The following is a 25,119-nucleotide window of genomic DNA, read 5'->3' on the forward strand; positions in this document are numbered from 1 at the left end:
ACATGGATTGTCTTTGTCATCCTCCCCCCTCATACCGTATCACAAATGCATTGTCACTTTTTATCTCCTGTCTCTCCTTCAGTCCTTCACCTCCTCTACCACTGTGCCTAACTGTGCAGATACTGACAATTATACTTTACGAAGTGCATACATTGCTATGGATGGAATATTATCACACACTGTAGCACGTTTATTCTAATCCGACAGATCGCTAACCTCACTCAGCCCAGTTCATGGCCGTGTAGTCAGACTGGATGATCAGTCTGACTAGAAATTAAGAAGACTCATCCACCCCTCATAACTAAGGTTTATTAAATTTCATGCAACCAAAACTAAGTACTGAAATTGTGGGAGTGGTCCAGTTTCATCTGGTAAAAACAAAATTACTATACTGAGACGCACTGTGCAGTAGTATAACATGAAGGAAGTATCATATACTGTAAATAATGTATTACAGTCTCGATAAGAATAAGATATACTGTACCTAGTATGCACATAAACAATTCTTTATATCATCATCATCCGGACCTCCTTCCATTTCTGTCCAATTCTTTATATATGAGCATTTATCCTTTACGTACATGATACACTGAGGAAACGGCAATGAAATAATAAGGGAAAATTTTCCAGCCTGACATCTTTCCCACCCTAAGGATAGGGTGAAGTAAGAATTAGAAAGCAACGAAAAAGAAAGCACGACAGAGGGTGAAGTAACAAGAGCATGTCCAGTGAAAAGGACCAGACACCCATTCTACACCATAATAATAATAATCTGGCCTTTTGTTTCTCAAAAGCGCCAGTTCTTCCTTTTGGGCATTCACTAGCGCTCGTTATTTTTACAATTACAAAAATTGTGACATTTCTTGTACATAATACAAGCTACATCATATATACATGAAAGTGGCAAAAATTAAACCCTATAATCATCCGTCATAGTACCTCTCTCCAGGTCGTAGCATTTTGAAAAAAGAAAGGCTTTCAGCTGTCTCTTAAAGGATTCAACAGTAGAAAGTTGTCTTATGGACAATGGCAATCTGTTATATAATCTAGGGGCTCTATATGATACAATACAATAATTTACTCAAAAACATCAGATATACCTGAAGACTACATAACAGTGCACACGGCTGAATCCTTTCCCCCTCTGCCCTCCTCTGCCTGCAGTTCTCTCAGCTTCTGGTCAATGATGATTTTCTGCTGCTGCTGCTGCCGCTGCAACTCAGATCGCAGTTTCTCTATTTCATGGTTCAAGGCCTCTTCCTTCTCCTAAACAAATGAGGTGAAGATGGGTTAGAAAAGACTAAATAGCCTAACCCCTTTGATCTGATAATGTATTTTTCCATTTTATTCCTGCTAAAAAGGCTATTTTTTTCAGCTTTGATAGATGTTTCATGCTGGAGGGACTAAGAGTAGGTTTTACTGACCATTTCACTACAAGAGATCTCCCTAAAGCTGGATGTAGTAAGACCAAATCTTAAACTGCCATCATCATGAAGGGGTTACTTGAAATCCAGGGCAGGTAAGTTAGTCTAGGGTAGATTATGCTAAACCTAAAGACTACCATTGTGGTTCTAAACTGAGACTGAGTAATGTTCATTCCTTCAGTCTCACGCCACATTTTTGCAGTATATTCTAGGTATATCCAAGTAATTCTATTCACCTTAAGATATACCTCTGCTAGTGAAGAGGTTAATGAATGCTCTGTTTAATCCCACTATTTACAAAGGTCTCTCCAAAGTTGAAGAAAATCATCTGGAAGTAACAATAAAACAATATGTGTCACTGGAGTGAAGCTGGCTAACTGCTGGCATCAAACTGGATTATGCTAAGCTTTGTGCTTCCATAATAAAGAATGTGCTACAAAATGCTATGATGTACCTCAAAGTACATTTTACGGACAGGCTAGGCTAGGACAAATACAACACATAGTAGTACAGTATACCCATACCTTAGCCATTCTCTTTTCTTCCTGCTGTCTCTTCTTCTCCTTGTCTTTAGCATTGGTTGGTTTTCTCTCCTTTCCTCCCCTTCTTTTGCCTCCCTCGCCTAGCCGTGGGGAGGGCACAAAAGGAGATCTTGCAGGCTCAGTAGATGCTGGAATAAACATACTTTATCATTTTCCTATCTTTCAAATACTCAATATACCTATTTATGGCAAGACATCTTAATCTTGGAGGCTGTGGAAATGAACAAATCGTATGACTGCCACGTTGCCCTATCCTCTGCCATCTGGCAACCCTCCCTCATCTAATACCACACTCGCTTATACACCTCTCCATGCCATCCCTCTATCTCATCCTCTGTCTCTCTCTCCCCCACTCTCCCTCCACCTCACTCATGGACATTCTCAATGTCAATCTCTCATTCTCCATTCACCATTTTTGTACTTCACATGGATTGTAAAATTATTCTGGAACTAAATTATACACTTTTCCCACCTCTTTAAATACACCACACAACAAACAAGATGGTTAAGTACTAGATGGAACATTTACATCCCATAACCAGAGATGCTGCAAAAAATTGGGCAGCCTGAAGAGCAGCCATCAGGTGACTAAGGCTTACACATGCTAACATGACCAAGACCTTTGAAAATATATGCCACATCTGAACCTACAACACGATCAAAATATGGCAGGTCTGGTAGCTGGTACACTTGACAGCCTTGACATATTGACAAGTTCACTGTTGGAAAAACAACAACAATCAACAATGCTGTCAATTATTAGTTAAAAGGGTTGAATAACTGTGATGTAAAGTGAGAAAGCCTGCACTTTACAATGATGCTATCCCAGATTCAAGTGTGAGTATATCATACACATATAATATGCATCTATACATGGCACAGCCCTAACTTGTAACCATTCTGTCTCATAACTTTACTTAGAACTTCACCTTTGTTTTTATTTATGATGACTTGAAGCACATAACCCATAACTTGCTAGATCTGGCATTTCCTAGACCTACTGTATACTCCATTTTCAACAAATATCAAAGCCCTTTTATGTCCTGCCTTTGGCTGCCCCCCAATAGAAAATCCTCAATGTTCGTTTTTTTTTTTTTTTTTTTTTTCCATGATATAAAGTATAAAAGCATGAAAAGGCACAAGAAGCCACTGCCAAAGCAGAATAATGATAATAATATTACTGATTATACAGCAAGTAATGCCAACCAGAAAAACAGCTGGTCTTTGATATATGTCAGGAAAGTTCTCCAAAATACTGTACAGAATTTTTTTCTCTACATATGGTGATGTGAACTGAGGGAGGTGACGAATCAGCTTTATACTTATCAACAAAACTTTATGATGGTCTGCAATGGTGAGTAAATGTGTGATCCATTTCACTGGCCATGCAGCTGATCAGTTCTCCAATTATCATGTTTTTCTCATTCCTTGCTTTCTGGTTCCTACTTCACCCAGGAAAAAAAGAACATAACAAAGGTGACATATAACAATGGCTTGCTGTATCACATAATTCTTTGCTGTGAACTAAACTTGGCAGCATGCACAGCTATGTCTTGCTTATGGAAAGCAGGATAACATAACTTTTCTCTGTTTGCTTTAACTTGTCCTAGAACTGCCATCTATCTATCACGAATGCTATGCAGCAACAAATGATTAATAACAGAATATGGTGCTATTCATAAAGAAGTGCTATGGACAGGACATAAAGCCATACCCTTATTCTACCACTGGGCTACAAGGTATTAGATGCAAAGTGGCAAAAATTTCCATCTAGTTAAGTTGAATTGATTAAAGACTCACACATGTGCCGTTTGCTGCTCACTCTACTCTGTTTGTTGTGCCTGTCAAACACCGTATTTTTACCAGTGAGTTTGTTGCTGTTGCCGTTGTGCCTGCGAGGAGACCTTCTATTGTTGTTTTTGTTTTTCTTGGTGTTTTTCTTCTTGGTTGCCTTGCCTCCACCTGGCCACACCTCCTCTGCCTCATCGAGTTCTGCCTTCAGCCAGTCAGGTACCTGAATAATAACATAATAATAATAATCCATCCATCCATCACCTAATCCAATGTTGCCCCATGAGGAATGTAGGAGACCAGGGCTAGGCAAGTTGGTCCTGACATTTAAGATGAGTGTGACCAGCCTCACTCATCCCTAAGTCGCATTATGTGAGCAATAAACCCCAATCACCCCTTAGATATAAACCTGCACAGGCTCAATCTGGTTGGAGTGTCTTAACTGCCCACTAAACCACCAGGAGCCATAATTTGGTTATATGGTTACCACCCATCATAGTACATGGATTCCTGGTGTACAGGACACCATTTGGCTTGTCACTCAGTGTAAAGTCACCCATAGACAGAAGGAAGGGGAAAGAATGAAGGAAAGAAAGACAGAAGAGAAGGTATGGAAAGAAGGAAGGAAGAGAGGAAATGGCAGGCACCCAAGAGCAGCACTACATCAAGTGAGTGAATGGTGAGCGTCCCCACCAACCATAATAATAATAATAATAATAATAATAATAATCCATCCATCCATCATCTAATCCCACATTGTCCCATGAGGAGCGTAGGAGCCCCGGGCTAGGCAAGCTGGTCCTGACCTTTAAGATGAGAGTGACCAGCCTCACTCATCCCTGAATGGCATTACGTGAGCAATAAACCCCAACCACCCCTAGATTATAAACCTTCACCGGCTCAATCCAATAGGAGCTCCGTAATTACCCACTAAACCACCAGGCACCAAAATTTGGTTATATGGTTGCCACCCAGCATAGTAAATTGTTTCCTGGTGTACAAGAAACCGTTTGGCTTGTCACTCAGTGTAGAGCCACCCACAGGGAGAAGGAAGAGGATAGAATGAAGGAAAGAAAGACAGAAGAGGGAGTGTAAAGTCACCTGTAGGCAGAAGGACAAGGAAAGAATGAAGGAAAGAACGACAGAAGAGGATGGAAGGAAAGAAGGATGGAGGAGGGGAAAGAGCAGACACCTGAGAGCAGCACTATATCGAGTGAGTGGATGGTGAGCGCCCCAACCCACCACAAACAATAATAATACACTAATAATAATAATAATAATATCATCATTACCATCATGTGTCAAAGGATCCAGGAGAAAACAATATTAATTTCTGACAAAAGCCAATCACTCTATGTTAGGTGATGAATTTCATACTATTACATTCCACACAACTGTTAGTAACTGTAAATTGTGTGAAACTGGCAAATTACCTTAACAGAGAGCAATGCTGGTTCAACAGGGTTTTTCTTTGATTACTCCAGACTTACAAGCAAAAAAGAATATTTTTAAAAATGGGACCTATAACAAGGACATTCTGCAATCATGCTAAGAATAAATGTGAAACGTGAAATCTTTAACCCTGCCAGGTACAGTACTATGATCTGACCAACCACAACTTCTTTTACCTGAGTCCATATGATATATACCATAACAGACATCTATTTGCCAAAACATCTCAATTTTATTTCACATGTATCAAATCTTGGCAAAACTACTTAGTCCATCCATCCATCATCCAATCCTACATTGCCCCATGAGAAGCGTAAGAGCCCGGGGCTAGGCAGTTGGTCCCGACATTTAAGATGAGAGTGAAAAGGTAATGCCCTCGAGTGAGAGTCGAACTCTCGACCCTGAGATTATTCTTAGGCGCTGCCAACTGCGCCACCGAGGCTTCAAAGTACTCAGACTAATGTTAAAAAAAGAAGGGGGGGGGGATCTTACAGTAACTATAAATTTAAGAGCAGGGATGAGGAATATTTAAGTTCTCTCTCTTTAGCAATATGGTACTGATAAAAGGCATATGATACAGAATATGATATAAAACCTAACGTACCTTACTGTAACCTTACCTACCTTGACCTAGGGTAACTTAAACCTAACCTAACTTAATGTATCCGAACTTAACCAAGTCACAATCTACACCACATTCTACGCCCATCTTTGTCTCACCGGTCCCATGCTGTCCATCTCATCATTATAACTTTTCTCCTCCTCCTCCTCATCTTCCTCCTCTTCCTCTTCTGACTTCTTCTCTCCATTCTCTTTCTCTTCTTTCGAGTCTTTCTTCTTTTTCTTACTTCCTTTTCCCCCTTGCTTCATTCCTGCAGCCTCTTCCACTTCTGCAGGTATGTTGCTGCGAGAAGAAAAGATTAAAAAACTGATGAATTAAGCAAAAGAAATTCTCTCTGTCTCTGTCTCTCTCAACTTTCTTCCTGCATTATTTAACACAACTGTCCTCCCAAGCAGCTTTCTCTTAATCCTCTGGCTGCACAGGGCTTCTCTTTAGTGAAGAAAATCAAGAGAGTACAAAAAAAAAAAAAAAAAAAAGTAAAAGTTCTGCCATTCCAGTGATAAAGCCAGAGATACTGTACCGTTTTTGGCCATATGACTACTGTACAGTGAATCCGTACATGAGAGAGAAGGTAGTGACCTGGAAAAAGGGCAGCCTGAGGGTGGGGGGACAAGGTGACATGGAGTTAATTCATCTGTGACCAACCCTTCTGGGATTAAGGCACCTGGCTATAGATAAATAGACAGACAGATAGAAAGATATAGACAGACAGACAAATAGATAGATAAAGAAAGACAGACAGATACAAACAGACTGACACACACAGACAGATAAACGGTGAATGTATCTCTGGTGGATAAAGTTGTCTGGAGTAAGTCTATCTATCTATCTATTGCCAGACGCCTCAATCCCGTTTGGGGTGGCCACAAACAAATCGCCTCCAAGTCGCCCTGTCCCCCGCCATTTCACTCCCCTGCTCCCAACTCACACCCCCCTCTCTCAATTAGGTTCAAACATTAGAATGAATCCTCCTCCTCAATCCAGTGACAAATTATAATCTTGCTGCCTCCCAGTAGTTTTATTCAGTGCAGGAGAAACATTTAGAACTGGAGGAGATATACTGTATACAGCTTTCATTAACCACTTTACTATGCAAGACCTCCCTTAAATCATTTGTTCTTTCTATTTTCACAGCTTTGTGTCCTAGGCTTGTCTTTTCCAATTGAAGGGGTTAGATTTAGCCTTATTTAACTCCTACATAATAAGAAATATCTCCTAAAGTGATTATATTTAGATCAAGGTTACAATCATAAAATTTAAAATGCATTATTCATTTGACACGGATGAAAATGCGCCAATCTTTTGTTTTTCATCATGTTTGGCAATACTATACTGCTGCCATAAATCAAGGGCTTGCTTACAACTCTATGCACTCAGTTTTAATTGTACAACGAAAGAGCCTCTCTCTATTGCATCCACTTACCCGCCGGCTCTCGGAAGAGGTACAGTCGTGTCAACTACAACAAACACACTCTGGTTCTGACAATGAATGCTGGCCAAGTTCACAGTTTCTCCCTTTGATATTTGGGCTGGAGATGCATACAGGCTGCAAGAGAAAGAATCAGAAAAGCATCTTAATTATATATAGAGCATACTGCAGGATATTGTAGGTCTTCACTGTAAACTGCCCTTTCTAACATTCATTCTGTTATTAAGGTCACAGAAAATTAAAGGCATAGTGCCTAATAAAATTCCACTGCAACCTATAATGCTGATCTAGTTTCCCTCATTCTGATGGTTCAGCGGTATGGAAAAGTTATGACAGTGTGGAATACATCCATGACTGATAATGAGAATTGTTTATATGTTATAAGGTATTGAATGTAGCCTCTTCACAGTACAAATTCCAGCTAATATCTGCTTTTAAAAAATTATTTCAACTATACATTTACACAGTTAAGTTTTCTATTTTGTATGCATATCACAAAATATGCTTAAAGACACTGCATACCAAATTAAGGACACTTGGGTTAAGTGCTGCTTCTTATATTCTTCATCAAGTCATCATCTAATCATTTATTATCCCTTATTTAGGAGACCTGGGATCTGGAGCTGGATTATCCAGTCCAGATATTCAAAGTGAAGGTAACCAACCACTTTCACCTAGGCAATATCATATATGCAATAAACCCATGTTTCTAAACTGGATGTCTCCTTTCTTTAAAAATCATGCCACCTACATCCCTGACAGCAATTATATGATAGAAAACCTGCAGCCTGGCCATATCAAAAACCTGCTCATTTGTTTTCTGCACTAGCCTACAGCATAGTAGGAGGTACACTACCATACTCATGATCTTATACCAAAACTCATATGGCTTACTTTTAATACCAATACAAGAGAAACAGTTATACTTTTAACTGTTAAACAAACAAGTTAAACACTAACAGATGTACAGTATTCTGGAAACCAGCAGAAGCACTGTACCTTCATTGGAGCTTAATACACTTTCTGCACTGTACGGTGGCAGAAAACTGAGCAGAAACGGCAAGTAAGATGATACGGCAGAAAGACAGCAGCAAATTACTGTACTGTGTCAGTGCAGTGATGGCAGTGACTGTACTGGGAATAAGTATGAATGTTGCTGGAACTGATACACAGTAAGAAAACATAACAATAGAGAGCTTTAATGGATGGTGAATATGGGCTACATCTGACAGGTGTGTAAGCAGTGTGATGTGACAAGGGATGTAACACATCATCAACATCCCTTGAATGGAATACAGTGCAACAGCTAACATTATAAATATAAATTAAGGTGATAAGACAGGTCTATTAACTCTCAGGCTTCTGTGATTCACTCTCAAATGAATAAAATCTGGCATCAGCTGGAACAGAATACCAGAATTATGTCAGTCAAGAAAGGGTTAACAGACGATGCCAATGGAGTGGGTGATGGAAGACAAGGAAGTGTGAGAGCGAGAGAGAGAGAAAAAAAAAACTGGAGTAAATATAATGTAAAATGAAAAATAAAACTGAAAAATTTATGGGCACAGTAATCACATGCACCAGCAACATAACAGCAATTCAAAGCAGCTCTCACGCCAGTATTTCCTGCGGCTGCAAAAGAACATCTCTCATCTTTATGTCTCGCTGGTGTCTGGCTGCAGCTTCCCGGGCAGCAACTTCTCTCATGGCTATTTCTCTGGCAGCTGCTTCTTTGGCAGCTTTTTCTTTGGCACTTACTTCGTTGTTGGTCTTTTCTTTATCTTCTTTCTCCATATCAGCAGAAGCAGCATTATTCTTAGCATCCTCAACTGAAGAATCTTTAGCAGCTCCTCCTATGCTGCTTTCGCTGTTCTTCCTCTTTCCTGCAGAGATATAAAATGTTTTCAACTTAACCTCTCAAATTTAATTACGTACCAGTATCTTTTATTTTGTCTTGCCGTCTCCAGACAATTTTACTCCCACAAGAGACTTCACTAACTGGAACTCTTTGATACTGTCTTCATAAACTCCTTCACTGCATGACTGCTCTCCTAATTTGAATGAAACTATCAAATGACAGCAAGAATGACAGAAAAAAGTACTGTACATCCTTAGTGTGAAGAGATTAATGACACCAATATCCCGTATACTGTACTTACAGCAGAAGCACCTGTACCTGTATTGATACACTGGAAATTAAGTTCCTAAAAAAAAAAAAAAAAAAATTGTATAGCTAATATAGTACACCTGTACCCCATCTGTTCTTACACCACCTTCTTAATTCCAGTTTTTTAGATCTTTTGACTGGAATGTAATTCATAAGATCTGTGTCAGTATCAAAAGATATAAGGAGCATAAATGAAAATGCATAGGTGCAGTATGGAAGATAAATTGCTAAAAAATAAAAAGTGCCACAAAGCCTCCTATGCCCATGAGAAAAAAAAAGCCTTTGCCATAAACCTTCAGAGCTGCCACTTGCACTTCCTGTCTTGTTTGCAGGGTCGAAGTGAAAGTCGGGGTCCCTGCCAGCAGCAACAGCAGAGCCCAACACACTGCGCTGACCCCAGGTATTGGTGAAACCCTCCTGCAAGGTTCATATACTTGGAGTCACACTCACCACACAAACAACAACATTCTCAAACTAACGTCGGTTAGATTTTACCTGATGAAGCTGGGCCACATCATCAACCTGAGTCGTAAATTTGGTCGCATAAAATTTGATGAAACCTAGTTATGAGATAGAAATGGGTTTCCTTGGTTACTAGTCAAAATGAATCTCCAATCTGGCTATACAGTATTTGGCCATCAAATGACCTGAAAGAGACTGATCTTCATTAGGTTAGAACAAACACACTACAGTTACCTTGCATGTTGGGAAGCATGGCCTAGCAAAGTTTTTTTTGTTTTCCATTATAAAGACAGAGAATCATAATTATTATTACAGCAAAGGCTTACTTCTGAATTGTATTAGCACACTATATAATGTGAACACTCAATACAGGAATGTATTTTCACCTGGCATCTTGTTTTCTACTCTAAAATGTTATACTCACCCATTTACTCCAAACACACAATCATTAGTGGTGGGACTATAAAGTTAAAAATCAGATCTTTCTGGTTTAATAAGCTGAGGAGCCACAAAAGAAAGAATCCCAGTTCTGGTTTGGTCCATTTGGCAAGGTAGAATATTGTTCTTGTTGCTGCAAACCCTGATTCATCTGGTCATGAACCCAGTGGACAACAGGACACTGTCCACTTCAACTAGTTGCTCCCAGAGATTTTTTGTTGAGGCTATGTTGAAGGTCTGTCTTTGTTGTGACAGTGTGGCACAGATAAGTAAGTGTGTCATGATGTGAGGGACCACATTGCAGTGTAAGCAAAGTGTTGTACAGTAGTTTGTGATGGTACTGATGCAGGTAAGGGTACTGGCTGCACTGTAGTCTGGGTAAATGCATTAGAATAGATGTAAGCAGGTGCTGAGGACCCACCTGGGTGTTGGGACGAGTGAGTGGGCTGACGGCTCGTGTACCCCACAGGTAAAGGGCATTCTCCAAGGTGCCCGCTACAGTGAAGGTCGACCCGCACTGCACCATCTGAAGGTAAAATGTAAGGTGGAAGGTAAAGATTAGGTAAAAAGCTGATATAAAGCAGGTAAAGGAGGGGCAAGAGCAGGTACAGAGCATTCTGCAAAGTGTTGGCCACAATGAAGGCCAACCCAACACTGCACCCTCTAACAAAAAAACATAAGGTGACAGGGTCAAGGGATGAGCTATCAGTGATACAGTTGGGGAATGCCAGTCATACTGTGGCAATCTTATAAAGACTGGCTGTGTGTGACTTTAAGCAATTTTCACTTCCTGTAGTACTGTAATTTTAGCAACACATCTACAGTGATAAATGAGGAATTACTGTACCACAATATTAGTACTGTAAATATTTAAATCATGAAACTAAAGTAAACTTACTGTGACAACTTTTGAAGCCATGCTCTTGACCAGGACTGGCTGTGACACTGAGCGTGTATTGCCGCGGCCAAGCTGACCTTCAGTGTTGCGGCCAAATGTCAAAACCTGCAAAGGTGTTGTTGTTGTTGTTATCGTTGTTACTTTTGCCGTTGCTGTGACCCCAGAATCATCTGAACATGAACCTACTGGACTGCAGGCTGAGGTTTCCTGTTTCCTGCAGTCCACTATAACCCTTTTGAGGGATACAGAAGGAGATATGAGATGTATAAATAACTGGGCAGCAAAGCCACATGGTTACAGTATATCAGTACCATCACATGAAGGCATCCTTCTACAGTTCCCCTGCAAACAGTTACTACACTCATGTGCATTATTCATTTGTAACTTTTTTGATGGTCAGGTGATAAAGACATTCGGAAGTACAGTTTTCCAATGACAGCATTTGACTCTGGGAACCAGCAACTAGATGAAGCTGTGTGTGCTAAAACCATTAATAAAAGTAGTGAAATGTATAATAAAATAGTAACAGATGGCAGGGCACTGTGAGCCTGACTCAAACTTGTAAAAACACAATAAGGTAGAAATCATAACCCTACCACTGACTATATCTGCTTGAGGAGATATTTGTTATTTTATTCCTGCCATCTCCAGACAATTTTATTCAGCTTGGCATAAACTTTTTGAAGGGAGTTAGATACAAATTCCATTAACCTCTCTGCTACTGGGTGGCTCTCCTAATCTGAATAAAATCATCCATGGCAGCAAAAATAAAGAAAGACATCATTGTACTGAAGGTTCTAATCTCCCTCTACCCTGCAAAAAATTAGGCCACTAACTACAGTATAAAAAGTTTTCATTTAGTTACTTCTGTGGAATACTGACAGCCAGAATTACTCCTTTCCCATGTCTGCAAAATACATGAGATGAAGTGTGTTCGTAGGAAGAATGATGTACGTAAAAGTTGAGGTGTTGTAATGGACATGTGTGAGTTTGTTAGTTTCAATAAATTTTAGTTTAGTTATTTTGGAAGGACACTGAGAACCAAATTAACCCTTCCCCATGTTTGCAAAGAACAAATGGAGAAAGGAGTGTCTGTAGTAAGAATAATACATGTGAGAGTTGAGGTGCTGTAATGGCTATGTTTGCATGTGTATCAGTTTGTACATAATGAGAACTGCTTGTATTCACCTGTCCTGTCTCAGTAAGGACCGCTGTGTGTGAGGGTCCCATGGCCACGTCCACCACTCGACACCCAACCGTTCGCACCCGCGTTGCCACCAGAGCCTTGTCCACCTCTTTCTGTTGTGGGACATCATACAGAATCAGGTTACCATGATGATGACAATGACGATGACGATGATGATGACAATGGTGATCATGATGATGAAATACGAAACAATCATGAGCCAATTAACCCTTTCACATCGGGTGGCACATCAACATGCCACCAAGGAAATGCCTGTTGCCATCATGTGGCACATATACATGTTCTGGACTTTTTATATTTGCACGCCAGTACTGGAGGTCCAATAATGGCTTAGTATCAGGAGGTGGAAAGACTGAGGAGTTGCCATCACAGGAGGACTATTTTATTGTCTAATATTATCGTCATGTATGAGATGTATGTTGAGGCATGGGGTATGAGATGTTTTGCTGTCACAGCAGCTTACCTGGATCTGATGGAAGTGATGTCTGATGACTCAGATCATGTTGTCAGATGAAAGTGAGAGTGAAAATGAAAGTGCTTAAAAAAAAAAAAAAAAAAAAAAAAAAAAAAAGAGCTTTGAGTTCACCATTATACTGAATGGCATACATCTGGCAGTGGAGAAGCTCCAACACCACAGGCTTTGACAGCTAAGCACACAGGTAATCGTTATTTTTTTATACATCATATTACACATCATTTTACTCAGGAAATCATGGTCTATCTTTTGGAGTAGAATATTTTATCAAAACAATTATCTTTATATATCTCAAAACCCCCATGTGGGGGACATCCTTAAAAAAAAAAAAAAAAAAAAAAAAAAAAAAGTGAAAGGGTTAAAGGCATTCACTAAAAGTCAGAACCATGCTATACCTTGAATTCCTTATGTTTACTTTCATACCCCATCAGTTACATATACATTCACAAAACTCTGATTCATACTATACCTTTAATTTTCCAGAAAATAATGAGGTTGCTGTGTTGAGTGCTAGCTTGTTGTTAGTGTTTGCACCACAGGCCAACATGGCACCCTGGTCTGTCAGCAGGATAGTACCGTCACCCCCACATCGTACACTTACTACCACCTCCTCCCCTAACTCCACCTCAGTTGGAACACATCTATTGGCAAAACAGGTGACACAGAAGTTGCTGTTATTGTTGCTGTGGCCCCAAGCTAGGCTAAATATTAACTCAGTGGACCATAGACTGAATCTGCCCTTCTGCACCATCCTCCTTTTGAGTATTGGGAGGGAGCTGCAGCAAGTTTGTTTAACTGGACAAAGAAGCTGACCAGTGACAATAGACAGAAATAACAGGTTTCTCAATTCGTACTCACACATCATCTTCTGAGCCGGTGCCAAGCCTGCCCCCCTCACCACGACCCCAGGTGAAGACCACACCATCCCCCGCCACCACCACCACATGATGACTCCCACACGACACACCACATACATCCACTGCCAGTAACCGCTCTGAAGAAAAGGAAAATCAATTTCATATCTTTCAGTGCAAGGCATGTGAAGATATAAGGAGGGGAATGACTGAAAAGGAAGTGATAAATGAAATATTAAAGAATGTGAACAAGAGATTGCAGCTGAAATTGTAAGGAAAACACTGAAAAGATGGGACACAATACTCCCTTCCTCTGTTCCTCTATCCTTTCCTCCCTTCTTCTGTTCCTCCAGGCTTTTCTCCCTGTGTTTATTCTTCCACCCTTTTTCTCCCTTACTCTGTTCCTTAATCCTATTCCATCTTCCACTCTTTCTTTTGTTTCACTATCTTATCCTACCTTCCTCTATTTCTCCATTCTTTCTTTCCTTCCTCTGTTCCTCCCTTCCACCATTCCTCCATCCTTTCCTCCCTTCCCATTTTCCTCCAAGTCCCTGCCCCCTCACCTATGAGTTTTGGCTTGGCTGATGAGTTCCAGTCACCGTGTCCAAGGCAGCCACAGGACCCATCACCACAGGTCATGACAATGCCATTGTCTGAGGCAAAGACAGAGAAGCCCTGACCTGCACTGACTCGAGTGATGGCCTTGCCTTTCAGGCCTTCCACTACAGCTGGACGTGGACGCCAATTTTCCAACACCTCTCCACCCAGCTGCCCGCGCCGACCCTCACCCCATGTGTACACCAAGCACTCTGTCAGAGGCCAGGGTAGGGTGCAGGTATGAAAGGAGAAAATTTTGTATTAGTGACAAGAGAGGCTTCTCCTAGTGCAATGGTTGGACACCACAGGCCCAGCCTCTCACAGATTTCTGCAGTTCACCCATTGGTTCAGCAAATGAGTGTCCTAAAGTATGATCTTGTAGAAAACCTCTCACAATGTCATGGAGGTCTACTGCTATAGGAAGCATACTAGGCATACTCTCTGCCATTATTACTATGTGCATTCTTTGAATACAGGTTCATCTATACTCTCCCTATAAATGTTAATCAAACTTCTGCTCAACTTCATTTCACCTTTCCTGTAGCATATATTCATATGCCATTTATGAACAACTTGCCTTCCAGTTACAGATATCTAAGCCTATGTTCATTAACATTATTTTATGTGCCACTCCCTGAGGCCTAGCAGTTCTTCTGTCACAAACCTTCACCTGTCATCATTCTTGTGCTAACATTCATCATCCATAATGAATACATTCTTGGGCTGTTTCATTCAAGACTGGAATGATGGCATGAACAGAGATTTTTTTATGATATGTCAGTGGGTCTTGCAGAAGATTAGTAATGTCAGATTGATTGCTTCCTGCCCAGTCCAGGACTGAAATTACATCTTTTCAGAGGAAAATGCACTTCTTGCACCACCTGACTTACACATATAAGAAAATCGTCCATGACATCATTCATATGACCCACAAAAAATCTTCCACTCGAGTCACCCATCTCAAACACTCATAACAAACTGTTTGGCATGATTTCTATCACTCTACTTACCTCACTTCAGGAACTGTCCATTTTTTCCTATATTTCCTTCAAGTATTAGAGTCACTTTCGCAAACTGTTCAACATGTACCTTAATTTAATGCACAGTATGTTGTTGATTACTCTCCCTCATTCTTTAACCATCAACAGTTCTACTCTTTCTTCATCCTATTCCATGAGTAATCAGATCTTACCCAACATATGAGATCCTGCTCCCAATAACTGCATTACTGCCATTAGGCTACTTATGGCCTTACATGGTTCGATCCTAAAAGGGTGACTGGAAATTTTTTTTATCATGTAATGACATCAAGGGAAGTTGGCAGGTCATGTGGTCATTAAGTAATGGATTACAGTAGCCTAGTCTTGAACACCTACACCTCAAAAGGGATAGTAAGAGGTCAATTTTTATCATTTGTGGTCTACCTCATCCTTAATTAACTTGTAAAATGTCCTCCCATGTCCTGACCTGAGGTGAGAAGAACAAGGTGAGTGGTGGAGACTGCCAGCTCCTTGACTCTGGTGCGAGGAGGAAGAGGTACAGGGTTAAGGGCAACAGCTGAGTCATACGCCTTCAGGTGGTAAACAACCGAACGTGGTGGACGTGATGACCTGAAAAGGTAGCAATGATCAGATTAGGCTAAAGATTCTTGTGTACCTGGGGTATACAGACTGTAATACATGTCTGCTAATGCACTTACAGAAATAATGTATAATGCAAAACTGAAGTTAAAGCATCAGTGTCCCTGAAAATTTAATATTCCATAACTCCACTTAGTACAATTCAGCACCGTACAGTGAGTTCTGAAATAGATTAAAAGAGATTACAGGTAATAAAACTCCAACAATCAAGTGCATCCCACTGTATCACACTCCTGCCGAAATCATGCTGCTGCTGCTGCTGTTGATGATGATGATTATGTTATTCTGGCACCAGGCTCATCTGGATGTGAATCAAGTGGACTACAGGCTGAAGCTGCCCTTCTGCAGTCCACCATCATTTTTGGGGTGAGAAAGGGAGGGAGATGACAGATGTCTGCATAACCAGGCAGCAGAGCCACTCAGTTATATCAGTGCAACCACATGATGGCATCGTCCAGCACCACTCACCTTGATGCTTGTGTCTGCCTGGCTGCCTGGATGGAGCGTCTCAATTCCTCATCCATGTCAGCCTCGGCCTCACCAGAATACTCAAACTGGGCCAAAAGCTCTGGCAGCCTCTCATTCATCACCTGCAATACCATAGTTATACAATCAGTCATTACTTAGTCTACCATTTAAAGGTAACAGCCAATCTCATATTACCCCTTTACACACTGTGCCATGACACTGCCTACTGCATGGGAACTTTGGTTCACTGCACTGGACGACCCTGCATGGGTGGTTGCTTGCCTGTGGTTGACAAATCTGCTTGGCCAACAGATAAGGTTACTCAACAAAAACAACATTAACAAGTGTTGGAGCAAGAGGTTACACTAATATAATCCACTACATTAGGTGACGATTTCCAGCCTACTCCCCTTGGTGGCAGTGCATGACTGAAAAACCTCTGTTAACCTCTCACATATCAAATTTAAGCAAGGTTGTCACTTCACTGGGGCATTTTAACTACTACACCACCAAGGGCCATATAATGAGAACTAATGTCTACTTGTCACTAGCCAGATGCCTTAATCTAAGAATGGTTGGGTCATGAGCAAAGAACAAACCACATCCAAGCTGCCCTGTACTCAGCCATCAGATTACTGCCTCATTCTTTGTCTTTCTCTCACACTCACTCTCTCCTCACTTAAGTACCTCTCCATCCCATCCCCCCACCTCATTCTCAGTTTCCCCAATCTCCCCCACCTAACTCGCACCTACAAGGACTTGCTGTAAACAAGTAAAATGCACTGACCTCAGCAGCAGTGGGTCTGAACTCTGGGTCACGCTGCAAGAGGTCCCGCACCAGCTGTTTAAATCCTGGAGAGTAGTTGCCTTTGATTGGTGCAAACTGGCCCTGGGGGTAGCAACAATAATTTTAATCCCTTGAGTTCAATGACATCCTCAAAAAAGAGGGTGGTCCATAGATTACACAACTCAATTCTCATGTGTTTCAGGAATAGCTCAGTCAGCATTACTATCTACCCTGCATTATTTTCTACTTCCCTTTACCCTTACCATGTTATGTAGTGCCTGCACTTTTAGGTACACTGATTGCAAAGTTGATCAGCACATCATGAGGCAGCTAAAATGTGTTTGCTCCTCATACCTGGAGACTGAGCCATCCTTACAATACACAAAATTGGAGAGTGCAATGAACAAATCACCCTGTATATTCTTAATGTTGTCAGACCATTTCAATCAATTTAGGAGAGAATTTTCAGAGTGGAGAAGAGGCATTATAACCACTTCACTAAAATATGATGCCACTAAGCTGAATATACCATCTAGAGGTAGCAAGAAGACCTGCACAGCAAAGATATGTCATCAGAGTGAAGTACTGTAGTTAACTTCTTCAATTCAGATGACATCCTATTTAGTGTTGTTGCTACTGGGTAATTTTATTAAACTCAGGAACAGCCTCTCGTAATGAAGGCAGTTATTTAGGCTACATTAAACTCCTCCAATTGAAAGAGTTCAATATATCCTTCTTATCACCCTCATCCTGACCACTTTTCCCTATCTAAGAAATGGGTGAACCAGGTGACAGTATGCCTCCAAAGTTCACAAGAATACAGGACCTACACACTCACCTTCATGATTTTATTCACAAGGGCAGGAAGATTAGATCCTTCAAATGTCTTCTGCAAACATGCCATCTCATACAGGATGCAGCCCAGTGCCCATATGTCGCTCTTCTCATCATACACCTTCCCCTCACACTGCCGGTACACGAGGCACATGTTGTCATAATAATAATAATATTCTATCTATCTATCTATCTATAGCCCGACGCCCTAATCCCACAAAGGGTGGCCGCAGACAAAACACCTCCAAGTCGCTCTTTCACCCACCGTTTGACTACCCTCCCCCCAACTCACTCCCCCCTCCCTCATATAAATAATAATAATAATAATAATAATACTCATCATCCACTCACTCAATGTAGTGCTACTCTCGGGTGTCTGCCCTGTCCTCTCCTCCATCCTTCTTTCCTTCCATCTTCTTCTGTCTTTCTTTCCTTCATTCTTTCCTCGTCTTTCTGCCTGCGGGTGACTTTACACTCCCTCTTCTGTCTTTCATTCCTTCATTCTTTCCTCTTTCTTCTCCCTGTGGGTGACTCTACACTGAGTGACAAGCCAAATGGTTTCCTGTACACCAGGAGACCATTTATTATGCTGGGTGGTAACCATATGACCAAATTTTGGCACCTGGTGGTTTAGTGGGTAATTATTGTGCTCCAATCGGATTGAGCCAGTGAAAGTTTATATCCAAGGGATGGTTTGGGTTTATTGCTCACGTAATGCCATTCAGGGATGAGTGAGGCTGGTCACTCTCATCTTAAATGTCAGGACCAACTGCCTAGCCCCGGGCTCCTATGCTCCTCATGGGGCAATGTAGGATTGGATGATGGATGGATGGATAATAATAATAATAATAATAATAATAATAATAAATCCAACCATCCATCATCCAATTCTGCGTTGCCCCATGAGAAGCGTAGAAGCCCGGCGCTAGGCAATTTGGTCCTGACATTTAAGATGAGAGTGACCAGCCTCACTCATCTGACTGGCATTACATGAGCAATAACCCCAACCACCCCTTGGATATAAACCTTCATCGGCTCAATCCGATTGGAGCGCTGTAATTACCCACTAAATAATCATAATAATAATAATAGTAATACTTACATGCATACATCATCTATAATAATAATAATAATAGTACTGGTAATGGCTGACCTTTTCCTTCTAAAAAGAGCCAGTTCTCAAGAATTCACCAGCACTCAAAATCTCAAAATAACATGAGTATCGATGCATAAGTCGCATAATGTTGGAACAGCAGCATTTACCAGACCCTGTAATCCTCCATCATAGTACTGTACCATCAACAATGTTCTCAGGGGCACACATAATACAAGAAAAGAAAAGAAGGTTTAGAATCATCCTCTTCACTTCAATGATATACTGTCTTATTTTATTATCCCTGCAGGTATTTGCAGACAATTTTTAGCAGTGAAGGGGTTACTGAGGGTAACAGATTCTTGTCCTTTTGCAGCTTATTCCATGTAGCTAGTTCAACAGCAAAATAAAACAATATGACCACTCAACATTCCTTCCACAGCACTACTTCATGGCCTGCACTATATTCTTGTATTCATCTCTTCAGAACAAAAAGATGGCACTTTCACATCAAACTAAAGTGAGAAGAGTAAAGTGATTTTATGCACTTTCTCCAAACAGATCTAACAGTGTTCTGAGTGCACCACTATGTAATGCTAGTCAAGAAGTGCTATGGAAAGGATGTAGTACTTTGGCACTGTCTTTTTCTGCCAGTGACCCACATGAAGTAAGCTGTAATGGATGAAAATCTCAAGCAAGTTAAGGTAAAAGAACTGCCACCGTACAGAGAGTGATCACTGTATGCACCTTTTTGTTTTTCGTGTTCTTTTTAGCTATTAAACTCACAGCTGTTTATGAAAAACTGCATATTAAAGTTTTACTGTTACCTGTTAGTTGATTTCCCAGTTCTCCAATTTACAGAACAAAAATCTAGGCCAAATTAGGATACGTGAATTACTATATACTGTAGTGAGTCTACGCACCATCTCAGGACTGATGTAATACGGTGTGCCGAGTACAGTGTGGGCGTGAGCAGAGTGGGTGTTCATCATCTTGCTGATCCCAAAGTCACCCACTTTCACCATACCATCCTTTGTTAAGAAGATGTTGGCTGTCTTCAGGTCTCTGGTAGGATGGGGAAAAAAAAAAAAAAAAAAAAAAAATGAGTCAGTCCCAAATTACCCCAAATGCTTTGGTGGGAAAAAAGAGGTCAGGATGACAATGGCAACAATGACAATGATAATGTATGCAGACGACTGTAAGATACAGTATGAAACATTCCACTAAGTCCACAATGTAATTTAGTTCCCTACACCAAAGTACATATATTTCATGTACCGAACAACTTTTCAACATAACCTCAAAAAAAGATGGCTGGAAACACCCAACAGAAGCAACAGAAGTGGCTGTTTTCTTGCAGTTCACTGGGTTCATGTCCAGATAAGCTTAGGAGCACAACAACAACTGTACTACACTCTACCAGCCTGTCCTCTCCATTCTGTAGTACAGTACTTTCAGTTACAAAGCCTCGCTAATTAACACTGCTGACATATTAAAAATGGATAAAACACTAAGTAACATACAAAATACCTTATATTCCTCTGCTTTCATTTCATCCAGGCATGCCTTACTTCCTCAACTGTCATCAGTATTCTACACACATCACAAAAGTACACTACTGCAAACACATGATAAATGCAGCAAATCTGGTTGAACATCATCGGATTAATTCAGCACACACACACATACCAATAAATATCATCAATGCCTCACCTATGCAGTATGTGGTGTTGGTGCATGTAGGTGATGGCAGAAGTAATTTGGTGGAATATCATCAGAATCTCACGCTCATCAATCCTCTTGACACGCTGAGTCAGATACTGGGCCAAGCTGCCTCCATCTGCATACTCCATCTCGATGCACAAGATTGTGTCACGCTCAAAGTTGTCCATGTAGCTATTATGAGAAGGCAAACTGTTAGGCAGGCTGATGAAGTGGGTAAGGGTAATTACAACTATAAGAGGGACAGAGAATGAAGTGTAAGAAGAATGACTGAATCGAGTCTCATGAACGAGAATCAGAGAAAAGGCTTTGAGAAGGAAAGAACATGACATAACAGATTCTGGCATGCAATATAGAGAAAGGCAGCACAATGATTTGAGGGATGCTGAGGGGAAGTGAAATGCTTGAGGAGACTGACATCTTTAAATACCTGTGAGCTATTAGGTTAAATGCAAATTAAGTTAAATGGAGAGTAATGTTATGGAGATATCACTTTCGAGAAGGGAAGAGTGTATTTAACTAGAAAATTTGCTTATATTTTTATGGGTATGATGGACAGTATGGAAGTTAAGAGAACTATGCATAAATGCATTTCACTGCTGACATCCTAACACTGGAATGAAATCCTGTGGAGTAATTGATAAAAGAACATTATACATTAAAAGCTGTAGAAATAACCTCTTCCAGAACAGTTGCAGATATAAGCAGGATAAAATTTATGAGTACAGTACTCTGTATTGCAATGGAAGAAGGAGTGACAGGAGTGAGATATGGAATTAATGAACAGATAAAAAGTAATTCACAGAGATATATTAACATACACAAAGAATGCACATACAGTATAGAGGGTGCCAAAATGTCTTTGCAATTAAGACTGAGGGTTATGTTGTAAGATGAAGACCTTAAGTGGTACAGAAGAGAGTATAGCAGTGCTGAATGTACTTTCCCAATGTTAGAGTGATCAAAGAACACCTGAGTAAGGCCAAAAACTGACCTGATAATGTTCGGGTGATCAAGCATGGCCAACACATTGACCTCATTGAGAGCCATCTGCCTCTCAGCTGCTGACAGTTCCATCATGTTGATCTCCTTGATGATTACCAAAGTGTCATCCTCAATACGTCGGTACAGCACGGCACTACCAAATGCCCCTGAAATCCACAGTGCTACCAAATGTACCCAAACTACAGTGCTATTAATGCCCTGAAATGCACAGTACTGCCTAATGCCCCTGAAATGAACAGTGCTGCTAAAATTGCTCTAAAATGCACAATGATGCCAAATGCCCTTATAGTGCACATTACTATCAAAAGCCTCTGAAAGGCATTACCAAATGCCAATGAAATGTATAGCACTTCCAAATGCTCTGAAATACACAATGCCACCAATTACCCCTGATGCATAACCTTACCAAAAGCACTTAGAATATACAGTTAGAGTCTCTGTGTCAAAACTTATTTGGGTGACAGTACATAGAACCTCTTGGGAAAAAACAGCCACGGTGGCACTTTTCATTACATTTACATAGACAATGTAAACTCACCCTTTCCAACTGTTCTGATCTTTTCATAGTCAGCCTCTAGATCTTTCACCTGTCTCTTGGTTCCTCCTCCAGCAGTCTTGAGGGCATCCTTCAAATTTTTAAGATTAAAGTACAGCTCCCCAACCTTGGAACCACCCCCATCCACACCTCTCCTCTCCCTCCTCCCTCCACCTTCGTCGGTCCATCTTTCAACCTCAACTTCTGACCCCTGCAGATCAGGGCATAACAACACAGATACCTGGGGAAAGAAATCGGGGAACAAGGTACTACAATGATATCATAAAAAAAAAAAATGTCAACCATTCCTCCAATGTAAACCTTTATGAGTCACTAAACCCTTATGAGCCACATGCAGTTTGAATGCCTTAACCCACTAGAACATCAGACATCCACTTGTTTATTGTTCAGTATATGGATGCCACCCAACATAATAAATGATTTTCTGGACTACAAGACCAATCTGAACCGTCACTCAATGCAGTCACCTGAAGACGGCACCATTTACCTCTTACATCTCTGGGTCATATTCTTGTGGGTTTAAGAGACTTTTTAGCACCTCTTACTCAGTAATTCATTATGCTTATTACACCCTGTTAATCTTTTGAATGTTATATCTTTATAAATATTGATACAGTTTGCAGTTATAAAATAATGGAAGCTATTACCTTGTCATGTGCATAGAAAGCCTCCTTCAAAGAAAAAACAGGCTTTCATCTCCTAACTGCCTGGCTCACCTTTAACAAATCCTGAAGAGCATCTTGTATAAGAGATGCAGAGGGATGACGGGCAGGGTGGGCTGCTAAGAGATGGAGGGCAGGTTGGGTGGAGCTGGGAGGGATAAGGTGGGTAGCAAGAGAGGTCAGAAAACCTCTCACAGAATTATCTTCCACCACCGAGTGTGCACTGATCACCTGCATGTGGAACCAACTATTACTGTACATCCTTGATTCTTTATTAAATATTACATGTAAGATTGTTTTTCAAGATTTATTATACTGTACATCAATCAGACACATTTCTCACATACAGTACATGCACCCTCTACAGTACTTTGCTTTCTCTTTCCTTTCTTTCTGTACCTTACCTCACCCAATCCTTAGGTGGGAAAAAGAGGTCCAGATGATGATGATGATGATGATGATGATGATGATGATAATGATGATGAAACTAGCATACCTCTCCAGTGGCATTATATTTATCCTAAAGCAGAAAGGAGTTGAAGCCCTGATGACTGGTGAAACAGGAGTCCCATCTTTCCCTATCATCATCTTTCCATCCAGCTTAAGAACAATGTACTAGTGTACTTGTCTGACTGGTGCTATAGTCTCCTCCCATTCAGCTTCCAATCCAACCATTCATTTCTCATTTGCCAATTCCAGTTTCCTCTCTGTCAGTTTCAGCCCAATCATTCATTTCCCAATCACCAGTTCCAAGTAACTCCCAGTTCATCAAAAGCAACATTCTTACCTTCTCACTGGGGCCACATATGTGCAGTTGTAATTCCGAGCCATGTAGCACCAGTCCAATGCTGTCCACAAGCCGCCCCCCGAGAGCTGTTGACACTTGCCCTGAACACATACAAACACAATACAAGCAGTTCTCATTATAAGTAGCCTTTTTTTTTTTTTAATGCTCTTTTCATCATAAAGTCCTTGGTAAATTACAGAGATACTGTCCTTAGCATCAAAGAACTGAGACTGTTATTTTGAGCAATGACTGGTGGGCAGCAAATCTGCTTCAATTGTCTGTTTACCGGCAGTTAGAGCAACAGTATTTCTGTTCTTTCACAATGTCAATTCTTTGTTTTGCCATTAACATCACACTGCCTAAGTTAGTATAGTACAAGATGATTAAATATGGCCTCCAGAGAATATGGCTGCATAAAAAGAGTGAGTGAATCTGACTGCTGTTAAACAATGAAACGCTTGACCCATCTTAATCTTAGGAAGATGGGTCAAGCGTTTCAATAACCTGGGTATAGACACAAGTAAGGTGTCAACCACAAGAAGTACGGTAAGAAAAGCTCACATCCTGTGCAGTATAGATTTCTTTTCTCCAAGAGGTTTCAGTAACTAATAAAAACTGATTACCTGGTTTTGGCACTTGGTTCAGCTTCTAGTTTAGAAAAATATCAGCTTTACCATGGCCAACCTCAATACAGTATGTAGATTCCATAAGGGTAACCATGGTACCCAGTATCATTTAACTGACTGACTGAAAATCTCACAAATGCTTCAGTTTATCAACACTATGCAGTTCTCATAGTTTTGCTTTTTTTTTTTTTTTTTTTAGGGAAGAAGGAACCAAAGGACAGAAGCCCACAAGTCTGTTCACTCTAAGAAGAAAAAAATAATAATGGGCAGCCTGTATGCTTATATATACCTGTATATCATGTAAAAATTTTATCACAGGAACAGCAGAAGCCAACGAAAATGACATACCCAATATGTGATCCAGTGTTGATGTTTCATACTTGAAAGTGACCAGAAGGACCCCTGGTAGGATGGCCTGTGCAATGGGTGTGACATGACGAGCCCTGGATGACACCAGCAGCAGGCGCCATCGTTGACTTGCTGAAGGACGGTCATGGGAGTGCTCTGAAGGTGTGGTCAGGAGGCGTGGTGAGGCAGGAGTTACTGGGGTGTCCAGGCCTGGCGTCATATTGTCAAGCTGG

The 25,119-nt window shown here is 40.8% G+C and overlaps 1 protein-coding gene across 2 annotated transcripts; it reads right to left on the reverse strand.

Annotated features, from left to right (window-relative positions):
- Positions 1–731: 731 nt before the first annotated feature.
- LOC145413131 (serine/threonine-protein kinase Nek9-like) lies at positions 732–25,106 on the reverse strand. Of its 2 annotated transcripts, none has more exons than XM_080282850.1 (25): positions 24,887–25,106; positions 23,913–24,013; positions 23,180–23,356; positions 22,446–22,683; positions 21,897–22,053; positions 20,894–21,076; positions 20,104–20,245; positions 18,092–18,220; positions 17,254–17,355; positions 16,467–16,588; positions 15,826–15,968; positions 14,325–14,570; positions 13,766–13,901; positions 13,377–13,548; positions 12,414–12,524; positions 11,226–11,330; positions 10,749–10,853; positions 9,721–9,844; positions 8,876–9,143; positions 7,255–7,377; positions 5,930–6,113; positions 3,830–3,980; positions 1,949–2,094; positions 1,082–1,266; positions 732–772 (listed from the first exon to the last, which is right to left on the reverse strand). In XM_080282850.1, exons 1-24 carry the CDS (start codon positions 25,104–25,106, stop codon positions 1,108–1,110), a joined length of 3,744 nt encoding a protein of 1,247 aa, XP_080138976.1. In that variant the 3' UTR covers positions 732–772; positions 1,082–1,107. The 2 variants fall into 2 exon arrangements, with proteins under 2 accessions (XP_080138976.1, XP_080138975.1); XM_080282849.1 differs by having other exon boundaries at positions 3,767–3,980.
- Positions 25,107–25,119: the final 13 nt, after the last annotated feature.

This window comes from Coenobita brevimanus, chromosome 95 (genome assembly GCF_032717465.1).
Source record: "Coenobita brevimanus isolate Jiangsu-jjx chromosome 95, ASM3271746v2, whole genome shotgun sequence".
NCBI lineage: Eukaryota > Metazoa > Arthropoda > Malacostraca > Decapoda > Coenobitidae > Coenobita > Coenobita brevimanus.